Genomic DNA, 24942 nt, shown 5'->3' on the forward strand with positions numbered 1-24942 from the left:
TACTGAGGCTGAAAAAAGGAGCAGTACCGGGCCTTCCAGCACAGCAAGGAGCTAATCACCAAGGCTCCAGTGCTCGTACACTTCGATCCTGCCAAGCCTGTCTTCCTGACCATAAATGCGTCACCAGACGGTGTGGAAGTCATCTTGGCGCACCGGGATAAGGATGGCCAGGTACGCCCTGTGTCGTTTGCATCTCGTTTGCTTAATGCTGTAGAGCAAAGCTACAGTCAGCTGGACAAGGAAGGTGTGGCCCCTATGTTCGGTGTCGAATGCTTCCACCAGTATCTGGGGGGCCAGAAGTTCAAGGTAGTCACGGACCGCAAGCCGCTGTTGGGGCTGCTGGGGCCCAAGGCAGTACCCGTGCAGGCATCATCGAGTGGTACGCTGGGGCTTGACGCTGGTAGTTTACAGTTACCAGGTGGTTTACGGTCCAGAAAAGGACCTGGGACCTGCTGATGACCTGAGCCCCCTGACCCTTCCAGACGTGCCTGATGCTGTTCCAGAACCCGCTGAAGAGTTCATTCTGGAGCACGCGTACCCGAAGGTACTCTCCAGATCTGCAGTAACGCAAGCGACCGGCGAGGACCCAGTCGTGTATCAGGTGGGCAAGGCAGTGTTCCGTGGGGAGGAACTGGTTCCGCAGGCCTATAGCCACAAAGCCGCCGAGCTAAGCTTGCAGCAAGGCGGCCTACTGTGTGGTTGCAGGGTGGTGATCCCACGAAGTCTCCAATGTAGGGCCCTGCAGCTGCTGCAAGTGGGTAACCTTGGCGTGGAAAAGACCAAGATGGTGGCCCGGTCCCATGTTGGTGGCCTCGCCTGGACCAGGACATCACTCACTTGGTGCAGAGCTGCCAAGTCTGCCAGGAGAATCAGCTATCCTAACGGCATGCGGAAAGCACACCCTGACCGTTCGCAATGAGACCCTGGTCCCGCGTGCATGTCTTATTTGGGGGGCCCTTGAAGGGCTTCTCAATCCTTCTTCTTCCGCAAGCGGGATAGCCTATACTGGACGTGGCGGAGCCTGAGTGGCAAGACTAGACATGAAATAGGCTTTATACTCTGTGCTAACTCTGGCATCATACAAGATGTGGACATTCTCGGCAAGGTGCGCTGCAGTGGCTATAGGATGGCAAGAACTCGAATTAGCCTAGACTTGAGGAGGGAACGGAAGAAAGCGGTACATAGCAAGACAATCAATGAGTTAGCGGTAAGATCGGAAATAGAGTAATTCCAGATCAAGCTACAGAACAGGTATTCGGCCTTAACTCAGGAGAGAACCTTAGTGTTGAAGATATGAACGACAAGCTTATGTGCATCACTAAGGAGCGTGCAAGTGAAGTCGGTGGTAACTCCATTAGACAGGATGACAGTAAGCTATCGCAGGAGACGAAAGATTTGATCAAGAAACGCCAATGTATGAAGGCCTCTAATCCTACAGCTAGAATAGAACTGGCAGAACTTTCCGAGTTAATCAACAAGCGTAAGAGAACTGACATAAGGAACTATAATATCGATAGAATTGAACATGTTCTCAGGAACGGACGAAGCCTAAAAGCAGTGAAGAAAAAACTAGGAATAGGCAAGAATCAGATGTATCCGTTAAGAGTCAAAGCCGGTGACATTATTACTAATATGGATGAGATAATTCAAGTGGCTGAGGAGTTCTAAAAAGATTTATGCAGTACCAGTGGCACCCACGACGATAATCGAAGAGAGAATAGTCTACAGTAATTTCAAATCCCACAAGTAAAAATGGATCAAGTAAAGAAAGCCTTGGGAGCTATGCAAGGGGGGAAGACAGCTGGGGGATGATCAGGTAACAGCAGATTTGATGGAGGGCGGAGAGACTGTTCTAGAAAAACTGGCCACCCTGTATACGCAATGCCTCATGACTTCGAGCGTACGGAAATCTTGGAAGAACGCGAACAAAATATTAATACATAAGGAGGGGACGCCAAAGACTTGAAAAATTATACACCGATCAGCTTACTGTCCGTTGCCTACAAAGTATTTACTAAGGTAATCACAAAACGAATCAGGAACACCTTAGACTTCTGTCAAACAAAGGACCAGGCAAGATTCCGTAAAAGCTACTCAACAATAAGCCATATTCAGACTATCAATCAGGTGATAGACAAATGTGCGGAATATAACCGACGCTTACATATAGCTTTCATTTATTACGAGAAAGCGTTTTATTCAGTCTAAACCTCAGCAATCATGGATGCATTACGGAATCAGTGTAGACGAGCCGTATGTAAAAATACTGAAAGATATCTATAGCGGCTCCACAGCCACCGTAGGCCTTCATGAAGAAAGCGACAGTCCGAATAAAGAAAGGCGTCACGCAGGGAGATATGATCTCTCCAATGCAATTCACAGCGTGTTTACAGAGGGTATTCAGAGACCTGGATTGGGAAGAATTGGCGATAAGATTTGACGGAGAAAACCTGTGTAACTTGCGATTCGCTGATGATATCGCTACGGCACAATATGTGCGATCACGAAAGGCGAGCAGTGTGAAGACGACGACGACGATTAGAAGCTAGCGCGGGCTGTTGCCTCTTGGCCAAGCGAAGCGTATTGCCTTGTAAATATACTTGTAAATAGCTTTTCGTCGGTGTCTTGCTACATAACATGTCTGGTGGAGGTGGACGTTCCCTGTACCTCGTCACGGAGCTTCGCAGTGGACGGTACGTCGAGCCTTCCTTCATGGCTCCCGGCGTCGACAACCCGACTCCGCCGGCTCCGACACCTGCTGCCACTTCGACGACCTACATCACTCTCCCCGCTCCCCGTGATCCTGGCGTATTCTCAGGCAAAGATGGGGAAGACGTCGATGACTGGATCAGCCTGTATGAACACGTCAGCCGCAATAACCGGTGGGACCCTACTATTATGCTCGCCAACGTAGTCTTTTACCTCGGTGGCACACCTAGTTTGGTATCGCACGCACGAAGATGAGCTCACCAGTTGGGATTCACTTAAGACACAGCTTCGAGACTTGTTCGGCAACCCCTACGGTCACCAACTTGCCGTGCAGAAGGCGCTTTCTGGCCGTGTACAGACGTCAACAGAGCCCTATGTCACGTACATTCAGGACGTCTTGGCTCTGTGCCGCAAAGTTGACACCCACATGGCTGAGTCAGACAAGGTTTCCCACATCCTCAAAGGCATTGCCGATGACGCCTTCAACTTGCTCGTTTGCAACAACGTAGCGACGGTGGATGCTGTTATAAAAGAGTGCCGCCGCCTGGAACTCGCCAAAAGCCGACGTATTGACCAGAAGTTTGCCCGTCTGCCCAACACCTCAGCGACATCTTCCTGTGCCGATGCTCCTCGTCCCAACAACACTGCCGATGTTACCAGGATCATCCGGCGTGAGATCGAGGCCGCCTATCCGGCTGCCTTCGACTCCAGTCCCACCAACACATCTGCAGTCACGGTCTCACTGATCCAGGCAGTTGTCCGCCAGGAGTTCGAAAACATGGGTCTTCGCACCATCTGCTCGGCCCATCGCCCTGATACCCGCGCGGCTTCTTCCATTCCGCCCCGTCCCGCATCTTCTTACCCACCACGTTTCCGCAACCCATCTGAATGGCGCACTGCTGACGACAAGCCCGTTTGTTTCTACTGCGATCGAATCGGGCACATTTCTCGGCACTGTCGCAGTCGCTGGAGTTCCCCGATCCGGTCTACTTAACTGCCTACTCTCGCTCCCCAGGTGGCCCTTCTCGTCTCTATGCCGCACGCTCCGATAACGCCGCCACTGATTATCCTGCAACGAACCGCCCCTATTCTCGTTCGCCTTCGCCCCAACGACGACAATCTCGCTCTCCCTAGCCCCGTCGCTCCTATTCGCCGACTCCTTTCGGACGCCGCTCCCTGCCGGAAAACTAGACGATGCAGCGCCTCGAGGTGACGCTCCATTGCTCCCTACGCCGCCAAATCCTCTACTGACGTTGCCCACTCATCTGAACCTTCTTGACGTGCAAGTCGATGGTGTTTCAGTGTCTGCACTCATAGACACTGGGGCGCATTTGTCCGTAATGAGCGCTGACCTTCGTAACCGGCTCAAGAAAATTATCACGCCCGTCACGACGCCTGTTGTCCGTGTCGCCGATGGCGGAACCGCCCCCGTAATTGGTAGGTGTACCGCCCGCGTCTCCTTCGCCGATCGCTCAACAATCGTGCTATTCAGTCATCGCCCACTGTCCCCACGACATCATCCTCGGCTTAGAATTCCTCTCCGCACATTCTGCTCTCATCGATTGTTCCGCCAGTACTCTCCGCCTTGACCTGCCTGTTCTGGATCCTGCTGAACCACACCCCAGTCGCCTCAGTTCCGCCGACTTCGTTCGCTTGCCACCTTCGGCACTGACCTACGTTGCCCTAGTGTCTTCTCCACCAGTCCCCGACGGCCACTACATCGCGGCCCCTATGCAACACGTCCTCCTTACACACGGGATCACAGTACCTCATACAGTTTTATCTATTACGGCGAATTGCGTCTGCCTGCCAGTGGTCAACTTTGGCTTGACGACACAAGTGCTGCCGCGTGGGATGTCTCTGGCCCACCTTTGCTCATTCGAGGATCACTCAGTAGCATCCATTGCAGTAGACGACACTTCATCCGCTACTCTTCTACCATCGCAGTCGGCAAATTGTACCATCGCTGACTTACAGAAAATGATTGCCCCCGACTTGCCGTCCGAGAACGCTCGTGAACTCTACCGCGTTCTGTTTTCCTACCACGATATTTATGACTTTAACGATCGTCCTTTGGCCCAAACTACAGCTGTCAAACATCGCATTAATACCGGCAATGCCCCTTCTATTCATCGCCGCCCGTATCGAGTGTCACCAGCTGAGCGTCAAGTTATTCAGGCAGAAGTTCGCAAAATGCTTGCCAAGAACATTATTGAAGCATCATATAGTCCATGGGCGTCACCTGTAGTACTGGTCAAAAAGAAGGATGGCTCATGGCGCTTTTGCGTGGATAATCGGCACTTTAATAGGGCTACCAAGAAGGACGACATCTAACTAAATCTGATGTCGCGTTGAAGAGGAAAACGCCGCAGGCCGGCGCATTTCAAGCACTCTAACGACGCATGCAGGCGCCACCTGTACTTGCGCAATTTCACGAGGACGCCGATACAGAAATCCACACTGATGCTATTGGCCTAGGCCTCGGTGCTGTCGAAGTTCATTGAAAAGACGGACTTCAACTAGTGCTAGCTTAGGCTAGCTCGTCGCTGCCAAAAGCGGAAGGCGATTATTCCAAGACCGAAAAAGAACGCCTCGGTATCATTTGGGCTACAGCGAAATTCCGCTTTTGTCTATATGGCAAGCCGTTCAAAGTCATCAGGGACAAACACGCATTGTGTTGGCTAGCAAATTCAAAGGACCCTACTAGACACCTGGGGGTGTGGAGCCTCAGACTGAAAGAAAAGACATGATTCTAATATACAATTCCGGATGACAATACTGTGCGGCCGACAGCCTGTCTCGCGCTCTCGTGGACGAGCCACCCCAGGTTGCCCAAGACGAAAGCGCCTCTTTAAGGAAATTAAGTGCAGGCAACTTTGTCGAGCAGCAACGAGCAGATCCGGCGCTCAGAAGCCTTACTGAGTACTTCAAAGGCAAGACGGACGTTCTACCAAAAGTATTTAGGTGTGCATTGTCTTCGTTTCTCTTACGAAACAAACTCCTGGTGAAGAATAATGTTTGTAAACAAGGGTAAGGTGCCCTCAGAAAGGCGGGCCAACGTTTCGATAGGAGGACCTATCTTCGTCAAAGGCGGCCTCGTCATCCTCAGCATGCTAGTTTTAAAGGGTTAGTGCAGTGACGTCCCGTGTGGGTTTTGTCGGTGGTGGTTGGTTATAAAGAGAGAGACTTCAGAGGTAATGAGCGTTGTCGCCTGACGTCTGTGAGCGTCGTTCCCAAGACGACGGGACAAAAGCGGGAGAGTGGGAAGGCGAGGAGAAAAGAAAAGAAAAAAAAAGGTGAGGAAAACGGGGCGGGGACACCAAGAGGGGGGGAAAGGGGAGAAAGAACAAGAAAAAAGAAGGGGGGCTTGGGAGGGGTTGGGGAAGCGAGAGGTTCGGGAGCATTCAGGGGTGTCGTTGGCGTCATGTTTTTGTGGCACTAGAAAAGCCGGTCACGCTGTTAGAGCGCGAGTAGCACAAAAGACAAAAAAGAACGTGAGTTGAAAGGGTGACTTGAGTAGCATAGCAGCAATGCGTGGAGTAATTTTGAGTAGTTAAGATGGCGACAAGGAGTCTGGGGTGCAATGTATGGGGTAACTGAAAGGCAGCGGCATGGTCTTTCAAGGGACGTTAGCCCCAGTCGTTCAGCGTAGGTGTCGTTATAGCGGTATACATAAATGGCGATACCCTGTGTGGCAGAGGCGCCGAAAAACGTATACTGACTTTTGGGACTTGAAAATGTGTTGGTGAGGGTGTTTAAAAAACATTTAAAAACAGACAAAAAAGGAAAAGAGAGGGTGGAACCGAAACCGGAATAACAAATAGGAAAGTGACTTGCGCAGAAGCGGGTGGCGACAGGTGTACACGGGAAAAGGCGGTCGTACAGTTGATATAAACGTAAAAAACCTGAAAGAGTATATTAAGCTGAATAGTAGGAAGGAAAAAATTTACGAATTGGAAGAGTAAGTGAGGGTAAGAATTAAGGTTAGCTGGTGGCATTATGTGTTTTTTGTCCTGGCTGATATGAGAATTTCAGATCTAATTTACCGCTTTTATAGATTGTATGTTGCCACGCGCCAAATTAATTCCCATTCGTTGTAGGCAATTAAACTTGTGTATTAGGTATGATTCCGTATATTTTCTTTCGCGAGGTGAACGGAAATTTGTTTGTAGTATATAGAGCCTTGCTTTGTCAAATATATGACAATATTCATTAAAGTGGCTGTCTACTGCTTTAGGTAAATTGTTTTGTGTCGGCGCGGTGACCGTTGAGTGTTGTATGAATTTGTGGTCCAGTCTCAGCTATGTATTGTTTGCTACAGTAGGCACATTCTAGACAGTAGACTACGTTGCTTGACGTGAAGGTGAAAGCCGAAGTTACCTCGCGTGCGTAATTCGATGTTGTACTTTTTAGTGTAGTAGTAGATTCAATATGCTTGCATGTAGAGCACCTGGGGCGGCCACAGGGACCGGTTCCCAACTTCGTTTTTGTCGTTAATTTGGCATGCACAAGTATATCTTTAAAGTTAGTGTTGCGTCTATAGGCTACTCTGGGCGGGCCGGGAAAAATCTTACTAAGTTTCTGGTTGCTGGTGAGAATTGGCTAGTATTTACTGAGGATGTTATGCACGTTTGGGAGTACGTTTGATAATTTAATTGTAAGAAGAGGCGTTGTTGTGCTTCTGATCCTCAGGCGGGGCTTGAGGACCCCGGCTTGATGAAGTTTGGTTGCAGTGGTGTAGGTTTTTTGAAGATCACTGTTTGGGTGGTTCCTGTTTAAAAGGGTTTCTTTAAGGTGATCGAGTCTGTCTATGTAGTCTTGGTTTTCAACGAAAATTTGACGTAGTCGTGTAGCTTGGCCTATAAAGATGCCTTGATTGTAATGTCTGGGGTGGTGGCCCGTATATTCTAGGTACAGTTATTTGTCGAAAGGTTTCCTATAAAGCATTTTCTTTAGCACACCATTGTCAATGGATATTGTTCTGTCCAGAAAGTTTATGCGCTCAGTTGAGGATTCTTATGTGAACTTTAATGCTGGATGAAAAGAGTTCAAAGTGCTACATATTTATCTAGACTTTCTTCACCATGTTCTCTTATTATAAATATGTCGTCTATGTATCGTAGGTATGTGTGGGGCTTGTCAGTGCAGCACTATAGGAAATATGTTTCTAGAATCCCCATAAATATGTTCGCGAAAGTTGGTGCAAAGGGCGTACCCATGCTTGTACATGTATCTGTAGGTAGTAACTCTCCTCAAATTCGTAGTTATGTGTTAGAATTAATTCAAGGAGATACACGTAGACTTGAGTAGTGTGGTGTGCATTCTGTTTAGACAGAGTTTGTTTTATCGAAGATAAACCATCCGGAATCGGAATGTTGGTGTACAGGGCCCTGACGTCCAGTGTTGCAATATTTGTGTTGTGTTGTGGGGTAGTGTGCCTTTAGTATTAATGTCGTCTATAATTCTCAGCAGGTAGCGCTTACCTTGTACAAATGACGGAAGTGCTTTGGCAAGTCACCGAGATAGAGGTTAAGGAATGTGGAGATGCTCTCTGTCGGGGTGTTGTTGTTTGATGCTATCGGTCGACTTGGGATAATAGCGGTGTATAGTTCAGTGGAAGGAAATTTACCAATTTTTCGAAGGAGGTAAAAACGCCCGGCACTTTTGTTGCTTGGTTTAAGAAATTTCTATTTTGGCGGTGTTATCCATTCACCAGCCAAAAGTGACCTCAGCCTGTTGGTAATTGCCACTGTGTAGGATAATGGCGGATCGTTATCTAGCTTACGGTAATCATCTGGGTTGTTTAGTTGTCTGTAAGCCTCGTACTTTTATTTTTCTACTGGCCAAATAACTACACTTGTACCCTCATCTGCTTCCTTAATAAGAATAAACGACAAGAAACGGGGTTAACCGAGGGGCCCGATTTTTAATAGCCATATCATCAGAAGCCAACAAACACTGACACCAAGGATAACATAGGCGAAATTACTTGTGCCTAATAAATGAAATAATGAAACGATAAATTAATGGAAATTAAAGTGGATGGAAAAGCAACTTGCCGCAGGTGGGAACCGAACCCACAACTTTAATAACATTGTCACATCCGAACCCACATCCTTCGTAACAATGTCATTCCGACAACTAAGAATTGAAATGATATGACTCTCCAACGCAGTTATAAATTTAGGCCGTTTAGATGTCTTGGATTGGCTTATAATTTCTTTACTGACAGTTTTAAAGTATATGTCAAGTTCTATGGCTTGTTCTGGTCCAGAAGTCCAAGTGGATTGGGCTCTAAGTCGTATCGTCCCGGTGTCTGGCGTGCCTGCGAAAAAGTGTCTGATACGCAATCATAGGGAAAATTCTGACCGCATCGGTCAGAATTTTGTTGTTCGTGGGACAAAAACTTAGGCCCCTGCTAAATACGCCTATTTCACTTTTACTTAGTGTTTTTGAAATGCCTACAACATTGGAGTGGTTTAATTTTGTAGAAGTTTCCGTCACGTCTGGTACTTCTAAGCTGGAAGTCCCTTTTGTTGGCGTGTGGTGGCTGTTTGCCTGGAAGGTTGTTTTTTTTATTAAAGTTTACTTTTTTTCTTTGTTTTCGAACGAGTTTTCTAGACTGTTTTTCGTCGTAATGCTCTTAATCTCTCTTCTCATCCGGTGTCTGAGCTATGTTCAGAAGTCTGTGGCTAAAACTTTCGCATTGTATTTTGCAGTGTTCCCTGAGGATATTCAAAAGTGAAAGTGAGGCATTGTGCGATGTTGTTTACTAGTTTACACGATGGTGTGGTGGGAGTGTTCCTAGAGCTGGTACAGCCTTCAGTGTTAGACCTTTAGGGATTATACTTTTCTCTGTGCAGATTGTGTAGGTTTTCAGATGGGAGGTGTAGCTCGCATGTTTTTGGTTAGTTTTCTAGCCTGTAGGAATTCGATGCTTCGTCGCAGAGAAGAATTACTTATTTGCAATGTTTGTCATTTATTTGTCTTTTTGCTGGTAGATTTGCGTGGGGTGTTTTTTTATGTCGCAGATTTATTACCGCATGCATGGCTTAATTCGAGCTCGGTTTCTGTTTCACTTTGTGCGTATGCACGCAGGCGTGTGCGGGCCTGTGTGAAAACTTCGGTAGTGAATTTTCTGTTGCCTGTTACAGTTATGTCTGCTTGCTCTGTGGTTGATGTCATTTTTGGTGTAGTGTTTGTCTTGTGGCTCTTTTCACATTCCGCTGTCTGTGTTCCAAATGTTCATGAGGTGACTGTTGCACTTGTGCAGTGGCCTGTTTCACATTCAGCTGTCTGTGTTCCGAGTGTTCTTGGGGTGGCTGTCGCACTGGTGTTGTTCGCGGTAGGACGCTCGGCAGCGTCGGTGGCCGTGGTGTTTGAGGCGGATTTAAAGAGGGTTTCTCTGTACTTGTCCTTAAGAAAAGATTTGATGTGTTGGGAAAGAAATTTTCGGCAACCCGCGCAGACTACCAATTCTGTGTGCCCCTAGCAATCCTGTCCCATGTGCTGCCCGCCCTGCACGACGATAAGATAGTCAGGCGCCTCCGGGTTGTCCTTACGCTCATAAGAATACAAGAGAAGTACTATTTGCCGCGCCTGACAGCTGACGTTGCCCGCTACATCAAGACATGGCGTTACTCCAAGCGACGCAAGACACTACTGACAAGGCCAGCGGGTTAACTACAGCCGATCGAGTCTCTTTGCCGACCCTTTTAGCAGATTGGGATGGATCTGTTGGGACCTTTTGCGAGCTCAGCATCCAGAAACAAGTAGATTGCAGTAGCCACCGAATACCATACCCGCTTCGTTGAAACTGAAGCCCTGCCAACGGTAGTGCAGCGGAAATGGCCAAAGTTTTGTCGACAACATCCTCCTGCGACATGTTGCGACAGAAGCCATCATTACTTACAGAGGACCGGCTTTCACAGCTTAGCATATGGAAACCATACTGCAGTATAGCCACACCAGTCACCGGAGGACGACTGCCTGCCACCCGTAGACGAATGGCCGAGCGGAACGATTGAACAAGACGCTCGCCGACATGCTAGCGATGTACGTAGACGTCAAACACAAGACGTAGGATGCCGTCCTTCCGTATGTCACCTTGGCATACAACGTGTCAGTGCAAGAAATTATACAGATAATGCCGTTCAAGCTGGTTTACGGAAGGAACCCGACGACGACGTTCGACACTATGCTGCTGCACGTCTCTGACGAAGAAAATCTCGACGTCCCCACTCATTTACAGTGCGCCGAAGAAGCCCGACAGCTCGGCCGCCTGTGGATCTAAATCAGCAGAGGGCCGAATGCTGGCACTACAATCTTGGACGACGTTACGTTGCGCACCAGCTCGGCGACCATGTTTGTGTTTGGAGCTCAGTTCGCCGACGAGGACTTAGCGCGAAGCTTCTACGTCGCTATTTCACACCCTACAAGATCAGCCGACGCAATGGGGCACTCGACTATGAGGTCGGGCCAGATGGCATTTTGACATCAAAGCGGCGCCGCTCACGAGTTGAAATAGCCCATGCTGTGTTTATTAAGCCGTTCTACAAGCGCTAATGAACTTTGGGACTTTCCATAGCTGAACTTTAGACTTTCCTTTTTGGACTGTTGTGCTTTGGACGTTGTGTTGTGTTTTGTTATTTTTGTTTAATAAGTGACCTTTTGTTTCTCGCTCGCCTGTTTGTAGCATCGGGAATTTGCTTTCTGAGAGGGGCATTGGAACCTGTACTTGTTCATCTTTTTTGGGTGACCGCGATTCAGCATCTAACAAATGTTATCCTTCAGCGCGGAGCGCGCCTGAATGTATCGGAAATCTCTAGAATGTTTTCGATCTTTATTCTTCGTGTCTGTTGTCACCGAAGCTTGTGTAATCTGGTTACATGTGCAACCCGAATCGGGTATAACTTTCTGAGAGACACGCGAGCACCGACAATTACTCTGGAAACCTCGATGGCCCATGTATAAAAGCCAATGCGCTTGACCGGCAGATCAGATTTCGGACGTTCGCAGACTGTTTCATTTATTTATTTATTTATTTATTTATTTATTTATTTATTTATTTATTTATTTATTTATTTATTTATTTATTTATTTATTTATTTATTTATTTATTTATTTAAATATGCCTTACAGGTCCCTAGAGGCATTGTTTAAGGAGGGATTACGCTCATAGATTATATTATACAATAATTAGAATGAGTGTAACTTGCTTTTAAGGGCACAGATTCCACACCAATGCCACGCCAATCCGAGTCACTTACCCTACAACAGTCGTGTGTAGATGTAACTTTGGCCAAGATTCCAAGGTTGTTACCAAACAAATCAGGGTATATCACAGTAATCACAACGCTAATGTCACTATACCATTACGAAATGTAATTTTAGTAGATGCTACATGCTTACATGTTACCCCTCATGTAATGTCTCGTCTCGGGAGCCTTGATTTCCAAATCAAATAAATATAAATAAAAAATGAATGCTCAAAATAAATACATGTGCCCTTGTCTAACCCGGTGCGATTGTCTGCAGCTTCGCTGCTTATCTGCCTTCGCAGAGGGGAGTGGCTCCTCAATTTCTTTTTTGGGAATCGCATGTTTTCTAACGCTGTCACTAAGAATGCATCACCACTAGCCCGCAAGCGAACATTAATCAAGTTGTATTGAGGGTCTTTGTTGCTCAAGTTCACTCATCTTGTTCTGCAGCTGACTTGGAGACTTGACGACGGCGATATAGAGCTAACTGGCCGACTCTACACGTCCGAGACGGAAGCCACGTTTCCAGTTTTGCCAGCCTCCACTTACACCGTGTTTGTTCGACGACTTGACGCATCCGGGGGTTCCGTGGCTGCCAGCGAAGTGCTCTTCTTGGACACATCCGCACGGGAAACGGAAACAAAGCTGCTGCACAGCTCGAGAGGTACGCCATTGCGGGAATCGCGTAACCGCAAAAAAAAAAGGCATTTCACGCAGTCGTGCAGTCGTGTCTCAAGCTTAACCCCACGTGCACACCCCCGCATTCCGTACTCATCAGTGGTTGCGGCAGCGTGCGATGTTCCAAAAAGTGTCACCAGTAGCCGCCATTTGACACTTAGGCATTTACTAAAATGAAAAGGACATTTGTATGACCATAATGAGGTTGAAGCCACAGAGCAAACAAATAAAAAAAGAAAAATACAATTTGCTGTGTTCGTACAGAGAAGAGCAGCATGACGTAGCTCAGATTGCGCTCAGCTTATTTTAAAGAATAAAGTGCGTCCCGAAACGTTCTTATTAAATGCGTTCTGATGCCATAAAAAAAGAACGGTCATTCGCAGAAGGTCCGGGATGGTTCAGCAGAGTTCCACAAAACAACTTTTCTTTATTAGCATTCTTTTTTATTCTTTCCTTTTTTGTTCCAGCCGAGAAAGAGGGAGGAAATCTGACTAGCTGCCAAGTCGCGGCTTACTGCTGAATGCACAGCTCCATTGCTGTGCGCATTGGAGATACAAAGGCCCGCGTGCCCCCTGTCGGCGCTCCACTGGAGAATAGAGCTACTGAATTCATTCATTCATTCATTCATTCAGAATTTATTTAAGACAACGAAAAGGTTGTCCAGGGTGACGTGGCAAAAGGCATACTTTGCCTGACGAGGCCACGCCACCCGGATGACAGGCGGCACCACAGGCTACAAAAATCAAGAAAGAGCATTACATAATAGAACACACATTCAATATTTTTACACAATACATAAGACATCCTTACAAAACACAGGCTTTCGGCGGAAAAACAAACAGCATACTTCAAAACACAATTCAACCATAGCAGTATTTACAAAACACACTAGTGATAGGTATACGTTCAGTTTTCACCTTTAAGGTTCATTTATGAGCATTGCTTTAATTAACATTTTGTATTTACGTATAGAGGGAGTGTTGCGCACAGTATCCAGAATAATAGGGTATTGATTAATTAAGTCAGGAATTTGCCATCCTAACCTCTGAAAACCGTAATTAGTGCGTACACGAGGTGTTTCCATACATTGTTTCCTAAGTTCGTATGTGCTAAGTTTAGTGTGATAGGTGGTTTCGAAGGTTATTTTGTCTAGTTTTTACTGGCGTAATATTTCCAGACATAATTTGTATGTGTGCAGTTTACTTATTTCTAGTATTCCATAAGACCTAAACAAGGGCCAGCAGCTGCGCAACAACTGTATTTTCCCAATAGCTCGTAACGCCCGCTTTTGAATTGCAAAGAGGGAATCTCGATTTGTTTGTGTCGTCGTTAACCATACAAGGGAACAGTAGCTTAAACGGGAATGTATTAATGAATAGTATATTTGCCGCTTTATGGACGCCGGGAGATATCTCAATTTGTTTAAAATGCCAACCGCCCGACAAAGATCACTTCGAAGCTGATCAACATGCGAATTCCAAGAGAGATTTTCTTGAAACAGAACACCTAAAAAACGAATTTGCGAGCACTGTTTCAACTGAGTGTTTTCAAAGTTTAAGTTTAGGTTGTCAGGAGCTTTTACACCTTTTGCTCTGAAGAGAATGTATTTGGTCTTACTAGCATTTAATTGCATCTTGTTTAGTTTTAACCATGTACTCAAGCCGGTCAACCAATAGTTAGCCTTTCTTTCGAGCGCGTAGGGGTCAATACCTGAGAAAAAGACATTAGTGTCATCAGCGTACAACACTAGGTTTTCGCTGCCTGGTATATTCACAATATCATTCAGGTATAAAATAAAGAGTACAGGTCCGAGAATAGATCCCTGAGGCACACCATATTTTATTGTTTTTACGTGTGAGGCTGCAGCATTTATGACAGTAAATTGCTCTCTTGACGTTAAATAGCTCTCAATTAAGGTCAACGACACGCCACGGAATCCGTAAAGTGGAAGCTTTCTTATTAGAACATCGTGCTGAACACAGTCGAATGCCTTTCTGAAGTCGAGGAAAATTCCCAGGGTGTGTGCCTTTTCTTCAATATTGTTTAGAATTTTTTCCTTTATCCCAAGGAGTGCGGTTTCGGCTGATCTATCTTTCCTAAAGCCAAATTGCTCATCGGCTATAATATTTTGCGCGGTGAGAAAACGGACGAATCTTTTGTTTATAACCTGTTCGGCTACCTTTGCAAATACTGGTAGTACTGATATAGGCCTATAATTTGTTAGTTCGTTCGCTGGGCCACCCTTGTGCACAACAGTCACTTTGGCCAGTTTCATTTTCTGCGGAAAAACGCCTGTGGATAAAATAATGTTGCAAATGTGAGAGAGCGGACAACTGATTATTTCACCTACAGCCTTTAGAGGTTTCGGTTTAATTTCATCTGCTCCTGGAGCACAGCCATTTTTTAGTGTCAGAATAATATCTAGCACTTCACGTTCGTCAGTGGGTGCTAAAAACAATGTGTTTGCAGCGTTTGATGCAATGAACTGCTCGCACGGTGGATCAACTGAATTCCCATCGCATGATCCGACTGCAATGAAATGGTCATTAAATAAATTTGCGACTTCGTTGTCAGTCATAGCATCGTTTTGATATGGGACCTTTTTGTGCTGGAAATTTTTCGAGAGTACCTCCCTCACGGTTTGCCACATTAGCCGTGAGTTACCCGTAATGTCTGCAAACTTTGTTATGTAGTATTCAAATCTTGATTTTCTAATATCTGCATTTAATTTGTTTCGAACTTTTTTAAACAGTGTAAAGTCATTTTCATGCTTGGTATTCAGGAATTTTTCAAACAGCCTGTTTTTTTGTTTGATTCTCATATGCAGTTCATGAGTGATCCAAGGCTTCCTTATCTTTTTTCGTTTTACCCATGGCTCGAGGGGAAAACACTTCTCGTATGCAGCCATAAAGCAGGAAAGAAAAGCCTCGTACGCTTTATTTGCATCTGTTTCCATTAAAATGGAGTCCCACCTTTGATTTGAGAGAAGATATTTGAATTTGCTGATATTTTTTTCAGAGTAATGGCGGATAAAAACTGGTTGCTTATTTGAATTAGGCCTTTTGTGAGGTAAAATGCAGTAGATTGGCAAATGGTCACTTAAATCGCACTTCAATACACCCGATTTGACAACGTCAGGCGGAAAGCTTGTAATGCAAAGGTCTAAAATACTTTGAGAGGTAGGAGTAATCCTAGTTGGCATATCTATTAAGTTACAGCACGCGTATGACACAAACAGCTCTTGTAGGCGCGAATAGCCGGAGGTATCTGATAAAACATTGAGATTAAAATCGCCAACAAAAGCACACTGTAGTTTTAACTCAAGACTTAGTTCAAACAGTTCTTCCATACAGTTCAAGAAATGGTTCAAGGATCCAGATGGAGGGCGATAAAACACTCCTAGCAGGATGTCATAAAGTTGTACAACGACACATTCAATGTTTTCATTTATAATATTATATTCTGTGAGTGCATTGTACTTGAAGTGTGAGCGAATATACATCGCACTACCACCACCACGTTTGAAAGCGCGACATACAGATATGCAGTCGTAACCATCAAGAAAAGCACACTCATCATCAGAGGAAAACCACGTTTCAGTGAAACAAAGAATGTCAAAATCATCCGAAATAGTCGCTTTTCGACCGGAACTACAATTTGTGACCATGGCTGCCTCGCAACCTCTGTGACTTTCTGGTGTGAATGCACCAAAATGGACCAAACCATCACTTTGCCGCACTACGCCGTGTTAAATTTCATGCGCATTCTTGTTCTTTGCTTTGCATTGCTGCTTTATTACTGCGCTGAGCGGGTCTGTCTTCAAGTTTTACTGAGACGTCGCTTGCTTCCAGAGAGGCATATTTTTGCTCCTTGCTCCCAGCCGCAGCGTTTTAACTCTTCATTTTGAGTCGGGTTCTCATGTGTCCGTTTTCTTCCCTTCCCGTCACGTGGAACTTTCCGAGAAGTTAATTTGCCTTTTCACGCACCTATACGAAGTGATTGAGTAACTGACTGATCTTAAGTGCCAGATAGTGCCCCCCAAATGCCACTACTTGTTGCCCCGTGACACTAGAGAGGCCTAGAGTGTTCGGTATTCGGGTATTCGGTATTTGGTATATGTGACCGCTGTGACGACGGCATCGTATCGCCAGCTTGCGTAAGGTTGGATTGTTTTGACGGGCTGTTGAAGCGACGCGGTGTGTGCGCTCGGTGTGCGCGTCGACGTGTCGTGCGCGTCGTGCGTTTCTCTGTATCGACTGTGAATCATGTCGCGCACAGCAAGACGCCATACTCTCTTGCATTGTTTTTCGCGCGCTGGCTCGCTTGCTCGATATGCCGCCCGACTGAAACCAGAGCAGTGAGCTGGCCTTTCCCGTTGTGCATTTCGCAGGCCTTTCATTTCGGACGCCGTCAGTGCCGCATCATCGTAGTTAGACGATCGGCGCGTCTGATCATGCGTGATCACCACAAGCTAGGTGCCCAAGCGTGCCGAGATCATATACCGTTGAGCCCCATGAATAATAAATCGAATAGCTTACCGTCTCCGGGTGCTTTTATGCTTGTTAACAGGTCAGTGGTCGGTCGTAAGTACTGTTCATTTGCAAGAAACCCGTTCGGTCGTTCTTTCGCTCTCTCGCTAACTATATTTCGCGCGCTATCTCTCCTTATTTCGTCCGCTCCCTCACTCGGGCTATTCGCTTGTCCTGACATTAGTAGACCATTTTATTGCCTACAAACAGAGTTCCCGGCAGACTTTCGCTTAAGCCCTCCGCAGGAACACGTTACCATAGACTATAAATTTATAAGACCTTCCAGCTGGTACCAGTCTTGTAGGGGAGTGGGAGTGTTTGACGAGGGAATTACATTGTTAAGTGCGACAAAAAAAAGCCCATACAAGAGTTGAACGTATGGTGCACGTTCTTTATATCTGAAAACATAAAAAATATGTGCCTACAGCATCATCATCATCATCTGCCTGGTTACGCACACTGCAGGTCAAAGGCCTCTCCCATACTTCTCCAACTACTCCAGTCGTGTACTAATTGACGCCATGTTGTCCCTGCAAACTTCTTAATCTCCTCCGCCTAGCTAAGTTTCCGCCGCCCCCTGATACGCTTCCCTTCCCTTGGAATCCAGTCTGTAACCCTTAATGACCATCGCTTATCTTCCCTCATCATTACATGTCCTGCCCATGCCCATTTCTTTTTCTCGATTTCAACTAATATGTCATTAACTCGCGTTTATCCCACTACCAATCTGCTTTTTTTTTCTTATCGCTTCACGTTACACCCTACACGCTTCACGTTACACTGCTTTTAGGCTTCCTTCGTTCCTGAGAGCATGTTAAATTCTATCCATATTATACTTCCTTATGTCAGCTGTCTTACGCTTGTTGATTAACTTCGAAAGTTCTGCCAGTTCTATTCTAGCTGTAGGGTTAGAGGCTTTCATAAATTGCCGTTTCTGGATCAGATCTTTCGTCTCCTGCGATAGCTTACTGGTATCCTGTCTAACGGAGATACCACCGACTTCTATAGCACACTCCTTAATGATGCCCATAAGATTGTGGTTCATTGCTTTAACACTAAGGTCCTCTTCCTGTGTTAAAGCCGAATACCGGTTCTGTAGCTTGATCCGGAATTCCTCTATTTTCCCTCTTACCACTAACCCATTGATCGGCTTCTTACGTACCAGTTTCTCCTGTTCCCTCTTCAGGTGTAGGCTGATTCGTGTTCTTACCATCCTATGGTCACTGCATCGCATCTTGCTGAGCACTTCCACATCTTGTATGATGCCAGGGTTAGCGCAGAGTATGAGGTCTATTTTATTTCTAGTCTCGCCGTTCGGGCTCCTCCACGTCCACTTTCGGCTATCCCGCTTGCGGAAGAAGGTATTCATTATCCCCATATTATTATGTTCTGCAAACTCTACTAATAACTCTCCCCTGGTATTCATAGTGCCTATGCCATATTCTTCCACTGATTTGTCTCCAGCCTGCTTCTTGTCTACCCTGGCATTGAAATCGCGCATCAGTAAAGTATATTTTGATTTGATTTTATCTATCGCTGATTCCACGTCTCCATAGAAGCTTTCGACTTCCTGGTCATCATGACTGGATGTAGGGGCGTAGACCAGTATGACCTTCAGTTTGTACCTCTTATTAAGTTTCACAACTAGACCTGCCAACCTCTCGTTAATCTTATAGAATCCCTGCCTACAGTATACTATGCTACAAAACACTTATTTTTTCTTGGCTTACTGAACTGTCAAAAATGGCTGACCAGAAGTTCTCTGAGATCACGAACGCTCTGCTGCCACATCGCGGATAGAAATGGTCTATGCATTGTGCTCACAGTAGAATTCATCGCAACACTTTCTGCAGAGCACCCTTCCAACAGTAACGGCTGTAGCAATGTGTTCCTTCGGTGCCATCGAAAGTGATGTTCGCTCTTTAACTCGATCCCTTTACTCAAACGTAATATAGAATAAGCCTTATAATACGTAATATAATAAGTAAGCCTTATAATACAATTACACCGCAAGAGAATGTTTACAAAACGGGTCAGGAAAAAGATTAGCATGTCATCGGTAAAACACATCTCGTTGTCTAAGAACCTGTGAAAAAAATCGTAAGAAATAAGCATATCAATTAGGTCGGCCACTGCGCTCATGGTATAGCAGCTCCTTGAATTTTGCTGCGTATCCTTCAGTGCCTACGCGCGATGGGGAGTTGTTCCATTCCACTATAGTGCACGGAACGAATACATTTGCAAAACAATGAGAGTGACATATCGATCATTTCACATTTGCACTAGTGGTCATCACAAAAAATTACTGCGGGGCACTCAAAGAAATCGTCAGAAAGAATTGAATGATGATAACGTTTATGTAAAAGTCAAAGCTATTGAAGTAGAGGATGCGCTGTGACAATAAGCACTAACACCCGCACGGTCGTGGCAGCGCTCCTCCAAAGTCGATGTGGAGTCGTTGTCCGCGTCTAAAAGATCGACTTCGATGTTCCTTCACTCGCGCACCATTCCCCCGTGGCCTGTTGCGGTGTCAACTTTGTTTGCAACCGTTCGTCTTTCTTACGTGAGGTCAACACCCCAAAAGGCTTCTTTTTTGTAGCCGAACTCATGCTCATTCAGGGTGAATACAGCAGCAATTGAGACGAGTGCCGCTTGATAAATAGCGAATTCCCCCGCCAAAACCACGCCGTTGAAAACCTAGCGCGCTAACTGAACAGATAAGGCCAGACTTCTGAAAACGTTGTCGAAACGTATTCACCCCTCGTTTTTAAGCTATCCTGCTTGCGGCGTTTGTAATGCGTCGAGTCTGGTCAAAAATCTGTTTGAGACGTTGAATCCATTAATACGACGTTTTGAATATTTTACCTGCTCCCTGGGTAGATGCGGCAGAATCCGTGAGGACAAACGCATGGCTGGTTTCCAGAATTTCCTCGTTGTAGGTGATTGTCGTGCCCTTGCTGATGTGCTTGAACTCTTGGCTGAAGTTTGTCAGCAACACTTTCTGTTTTCCTCCGTGTAGTCCTTTGATCCCTCTTGCGACGCAAATTTCACGGTCGAGCAGCAGACGATGGCCACCCTCGATGACGCCTGCGTCGCAACTCCGACGCAAATGTCAATGTTGGAGCGTGGCGGGATGCTGACTTAATTTTCGAGCACGCTGAAGGCATGGTGACTACGACAGCTCTTTGGTGGTATAGCTTGGTCTTCGGATAGCATTATCGACTTAGACTTCAGGTCGTTGATTGCGCCGTGTTGGGTCAGAAAGTCCACGCCAAGAATTAGGTCTCGTGAGCACTGTTGAAGGATAACGAAGGTGGCAGGGTAGGTGCGGTCACTAACGGTAATTCTGGCCGTGCACATTCCAGTTGGTGTTATCAAGTGTCCCCCGCTGTCCGGATTTGAGGGCCTTCCCATACGGTCTTAACTTTCTTCAACTGGGTGGCAAGGGGTCCACTCATAAATGAGTAATCGGCTCCTGTGTCCACTATGGCGGTGACTGCGTTGCCATGGTAGAGGTCGGTGGTTCTTTGCTTTGCGTTACAGTTCGGTCTTAGCGTTGGATCACGGCTGCGTCGCGTTGACCTGTCGCTGGCATGTGGCGTCGTCAGGTCGTCTTTCGTCGGCGTATTCTTTGCTTCCATACTTCGTCTGGACGACAGCGTGTCATTGTTATGTCGTCGAGATGGTCTTTTCGGCGTCTTCGTCGGCGGCGGAGGATCTTCGTCAGTTCGACGAACAGCAACCACACCTCCATCGGTTGCTGCTTTTCGTTTTCCGGATATTGGCTCGCAGACCGGTCCCGTGCTGGGCCAGCGTATGGTCGGCGCTGCGGCGACAGGTAGCAGCCTGGTGACCAAGTACGGGACGGTCGTCGAGGGCAGTACTGAGCGGTGGCGAGGTAGTCGGCGATATCGCAAGTTTCGTCAAGCTGTGGTCGCGGCACGATAACGGCGAACCCTCGATGTCCCATCTCCCGGTATGGGCATCGGCGGTAGACATGAACCGCTTCTCCGTAACGGTAGCAGAGCGGGTGGTCGTCAGGAGCGCGCCATACGTCTGTTTTCCTTGGAATGCTACACGGGTCATGGGTTGGCGTGCTGGCGGTGACGGTGGTGGACGACGTAAGTGTGGCGTAACTGGGCCCTGCCACGGGCGTGGAGGGGGAACGTGACGGTGGACTCTGCGGCGATTCACGGGCTACTCCAAGTGGTTTTATGAGCTCCTTGCGTACGGTGTCTGCAATCGAAGCCACTTGAGTCTGCGGTGAAGGGAACAGCTTCTGAAGCTCCTCCCGAACGACCGCCCAGATGGTCTCCCGCAGGTTGTCGGTGGCCAGTGAGTGAACTCTGGCGTAGTTTGTTGAGCTCGTGAGGCGGTTGAATTGCCGGTTCCGAGTTTGTAGTGTTTTTCTAAATGCTGGTGGCCTCCCGAAGAAACTCGTTGAAAGTCTTCGGTGGGCTTCATATCATTCCGCCGAATAGTTGTTCCTTCACACCACGTATGAGCAGGCGTACTTTTTTCTCCTCGGGCATTTCCGGGTCGTCTTGGTGGAACAGACGGCTGATTTCTTCCGAAAAGATGGCAAGGTTCTCATTCAGTTGGTGCATTCGGGTGTCTAGTAGACGTTGGACTCGATCTCTGTGTACGACGCTTGTGAGTGTCTGCAGAAAGCCGCTTCAGAACAGCTGCCACGTCGCTAACGCGGCTTCTCTATTCTCGAACCACGTCCTGGCGGCGTCTTCCAATGCGGAAAAGACATGCCGCAGCTTGTTGCCGGAGTCCCCATTGTTAAAAGTCGCGGTTCGTTCGTACGTCTCTAGCCAGGTTTCTGGGTCTTCAGACGATGATCCATGGAAGATTGGTGGTTCCCGATGTCGGTTGCAGCAAAATGAAGTACGCTCGGGCAGCCATTGGGGTTGCAGACTTGTGCTTGATGTCTCTTGTCTTCTCGGGAAGAGGTCCGAATTCCGGTAGCAGCCCATGCTGCCTACGGCTAGCTCACTGGTCCATGGCGACGTTGGTGTTGTCCACAGGCTTCGGGCTTGGATCGAGGCTTTGCGAGGGCGTCCGGTATATGAACGCACTAGCACCTCCCCTAGGTGTCACGGGGTAGTGACTGGGACGAACACAGTAGCAGAACTGTCACTGACGTAACTAAATATTTATTGGGCGAGCTTGCACCCTCAAAAGCAAGTTATACTTAAAGCACACCGGTAGCGGCGAACACAGTCGGCGATCGTCGGAAATCTGATCAGCGGGTCAAGTGCTTCGGCTTTTATACATCCGTCGTCGAATGTTCCAGATTAAATGTCTTCCACAAAGTTCTACACCATTCGCGCCGCGCATGCATGCAATCAGATTACACAAGGTTCAGTGACGGACAGCGGATTGAACCATCGATAGCATTCCAAAAACTTCCCATACATGCAGGTGCGTCCTGCGCTGTGCGATAACATTTCTTAGGTGGCGAAACCCTGCCGCCCGATAAAGATAAACAAGTGCACGTGTGAATATAGCCACATTCGATAAACAGATAAATACTGCCGATTGACTTTCACGCTGCATTCTTGGATCGGTGTATAGAATAAAAGGATATCCCTTGCAACTAACACTACACATGCATATTGTGGTGTGTGGGGACTATTGCCAACGTTTTCTTTTTTTTCTGCGAGGGTAAATACCTCAGGGCATACAGGGATATTCGTTTCTTTTTGTGTGTGCATCAGAAAAGTCGTTTTCTTTTTCTTTGCCCTGCTAGTTTGTACGTGATATTCGGTACACTTCTGTCTTGTGCTTTATTAGGTTAGATTTAATGGGCTACTTTAGTTCTTATCTGCTGCCTGTAGTTCTGCTTTCTCTGCTCCCCACTGCAAAGCAAAACCGGCCATTTTGGGTACCTAAATAAATAAATGAATCTACAAAGATATATTCTTGTACTGCATATGTGTCTCCTGACAGGATCACATTTAACGAAATGTGCCATAATTAGAGTAGGGATGACGCACAAATCTTTCATCGCCAATTAGATAAAGCTGATGATATTGTATACTACGCTTCTATTTACTCTTTTAAGCACGATTTTGAGTCCCCACAAGCGCGGCATATTACCAGCAACAATATAAACATACGTCATCGCCGGTCTACGTGGCAAAGGGTAACCACTAGCATCCCGTGCTTAATTTTTGAAACGCCGGCTAAGGCGGAAACGTCAAAATCACTTACGGTCTGTACTCAGGAACATAATCTGGTCGAAAAACGGCGAGATGACGCTCTCCTGAACGTCGTCCGCCCCGGCGCCTTTCTTCTCTTCTTCCTGAAGCGTCTTCGAAAGGCGCCGAAATTTATCCCTCAAGGACTTCCATCTCTTCTGCAGCGCTGTGATAATGTCATCTGCAAGAATGATACGTGTTTTAGACATCGGAAAGTCGGCTGATAAGAGAGGCAGCGTATAGCGGCTCTACAGGGGCTTTCGATCGCGATCGATTCTGGATCGCGACTTCTGGGTCGAGATCCACTCTGCGCATATTGCGCAGTACAGTCAATCGTGATCACCCGCTGTGATCCCGATCGGGCTTGATCGCGAATAATGCTGCTCCCGTATGACTCCCGTATAAAATACCGAGCAGTTACCTGTTAGGGCAGCGTAGAGCCTGACGATCCTCGACACTTCGGTCCACAAGCATCTCGTCATGTGCTTGTTCTTGTAGCGCTTATGTTTCGCCTGCCAAAGCGCAGGCCGATCCTCAACGCAGGCGATCAGCGCTTTGCTGTAGACCGCCTCCATAGCATCTGTGCACTACCGGCGCGAAACCAGCAGCAATTCCCGGCGCCTCGGTACGATTCCGAAACTTCAAGAACCTGTACAAGTGTACATATGGGATGCTTAAGGTAGGTGCAAAAGCTGTCATTTCCGTCGCGTACGCTAAAAATGACGCCCAAGAACAAGACCTCCCTGCCGCGCGCGAAGCCTGTGCGCCTCCCCTCTCTAGGCGCGTAAGAGAGGCGCGCACGGACTCGCAAACGCGCACAATTAACAACGAGTGGTTGGGCCTTTAGATCTGTTTCAAGGTCGCGTTAAGAGGTATAGGAAATATCACGTGACCCAAGAAAGGCCGCAAGCGAAACGTTCTTTCTTGGGATCTAAGAGGATAGAAAATATCACGTGACCCAAGAAAGGCCACAAGCAAACCAAAATAATACTTGTTGGGGGGTTAGTTGGTGCATGTTTCCAGAAGAGGGCTATAGCGCCGAAAAAGACAACACATAGCACGCGAGACGGTACGCTCGCAGTTGCGCCTGTCCCGTCTCGCTTGCTATGTGTTGTCTTTTTCGGCGCTACAACCCTCTTCTGGAAAGCAAACCAAAGCTTGTCCAACCGTGTATAAGAGATGATTACTGCTTAGCAAAATTATTTAATGATTGATTAGGGATTGTATTAGGGTAGATTGAGGTTCATTAAGGATGACTAAGGTGTATCAAGTGGATTAGGGTAAATTAAGGTGCATTAGGGAGGGTTAAGCTGGATTAGAGTGCATTAAGGTGAATGACAGAGGATTATCGTGGATTAAGGAGGATAAGGACCGATGAAGAAGGATGAGGGATAGAAAATATCACGTGGCCCAAGAAAGGCCGCAAGCTAAGCAAACCATGTCCAGCCGTGTATATGAGATGATTACTCCTTAGCAAAATTATGTAATGATTGATTAGGGATTGTATTTGGATAGATTGAGTTGTATTTAGGATGGTTAAGGTGTATTAAAGATAAT

The 24942-nt window shown here is 46.9% G+C and overlaps 1 protein-coding gene across 1 annotated transcript in view; it reads left to right on the top strand.

The window, feature by feature from the left end:
- LOC142587364 (uncharacterized) overlaps positions 1-24942 on the top strand; it is a 199680-nt gene that overhangs the window by 119779 nt on the left and 54959 nt on the right. The window contains exon 6 of the mRNA XM_075698312.1: positions 12420-12633. Within this exon, the coding sequence (XP_075554427.1) occupies positions 12420-12633 (214 nt within the window). The remainder of the gene's footprint in view (positions 1-12419; positions 12634-24942) is intronic.

This window comes from Dermacentor variabilis, chromosome 7, assembly GCF_050947875.1.
Source record: "Dermacentor variabilis isolate Ectoservices chromosome 7, ASM5094787v1, whole genome shotgun sequence".
Taxonomy (NCBI): domain Eukaryota; kingdom Metazoa; phylum Arthropoda; class Arachnida; order Ixodida; family Ixodidae; genus Dermacentor; species Dermacentor variabilis.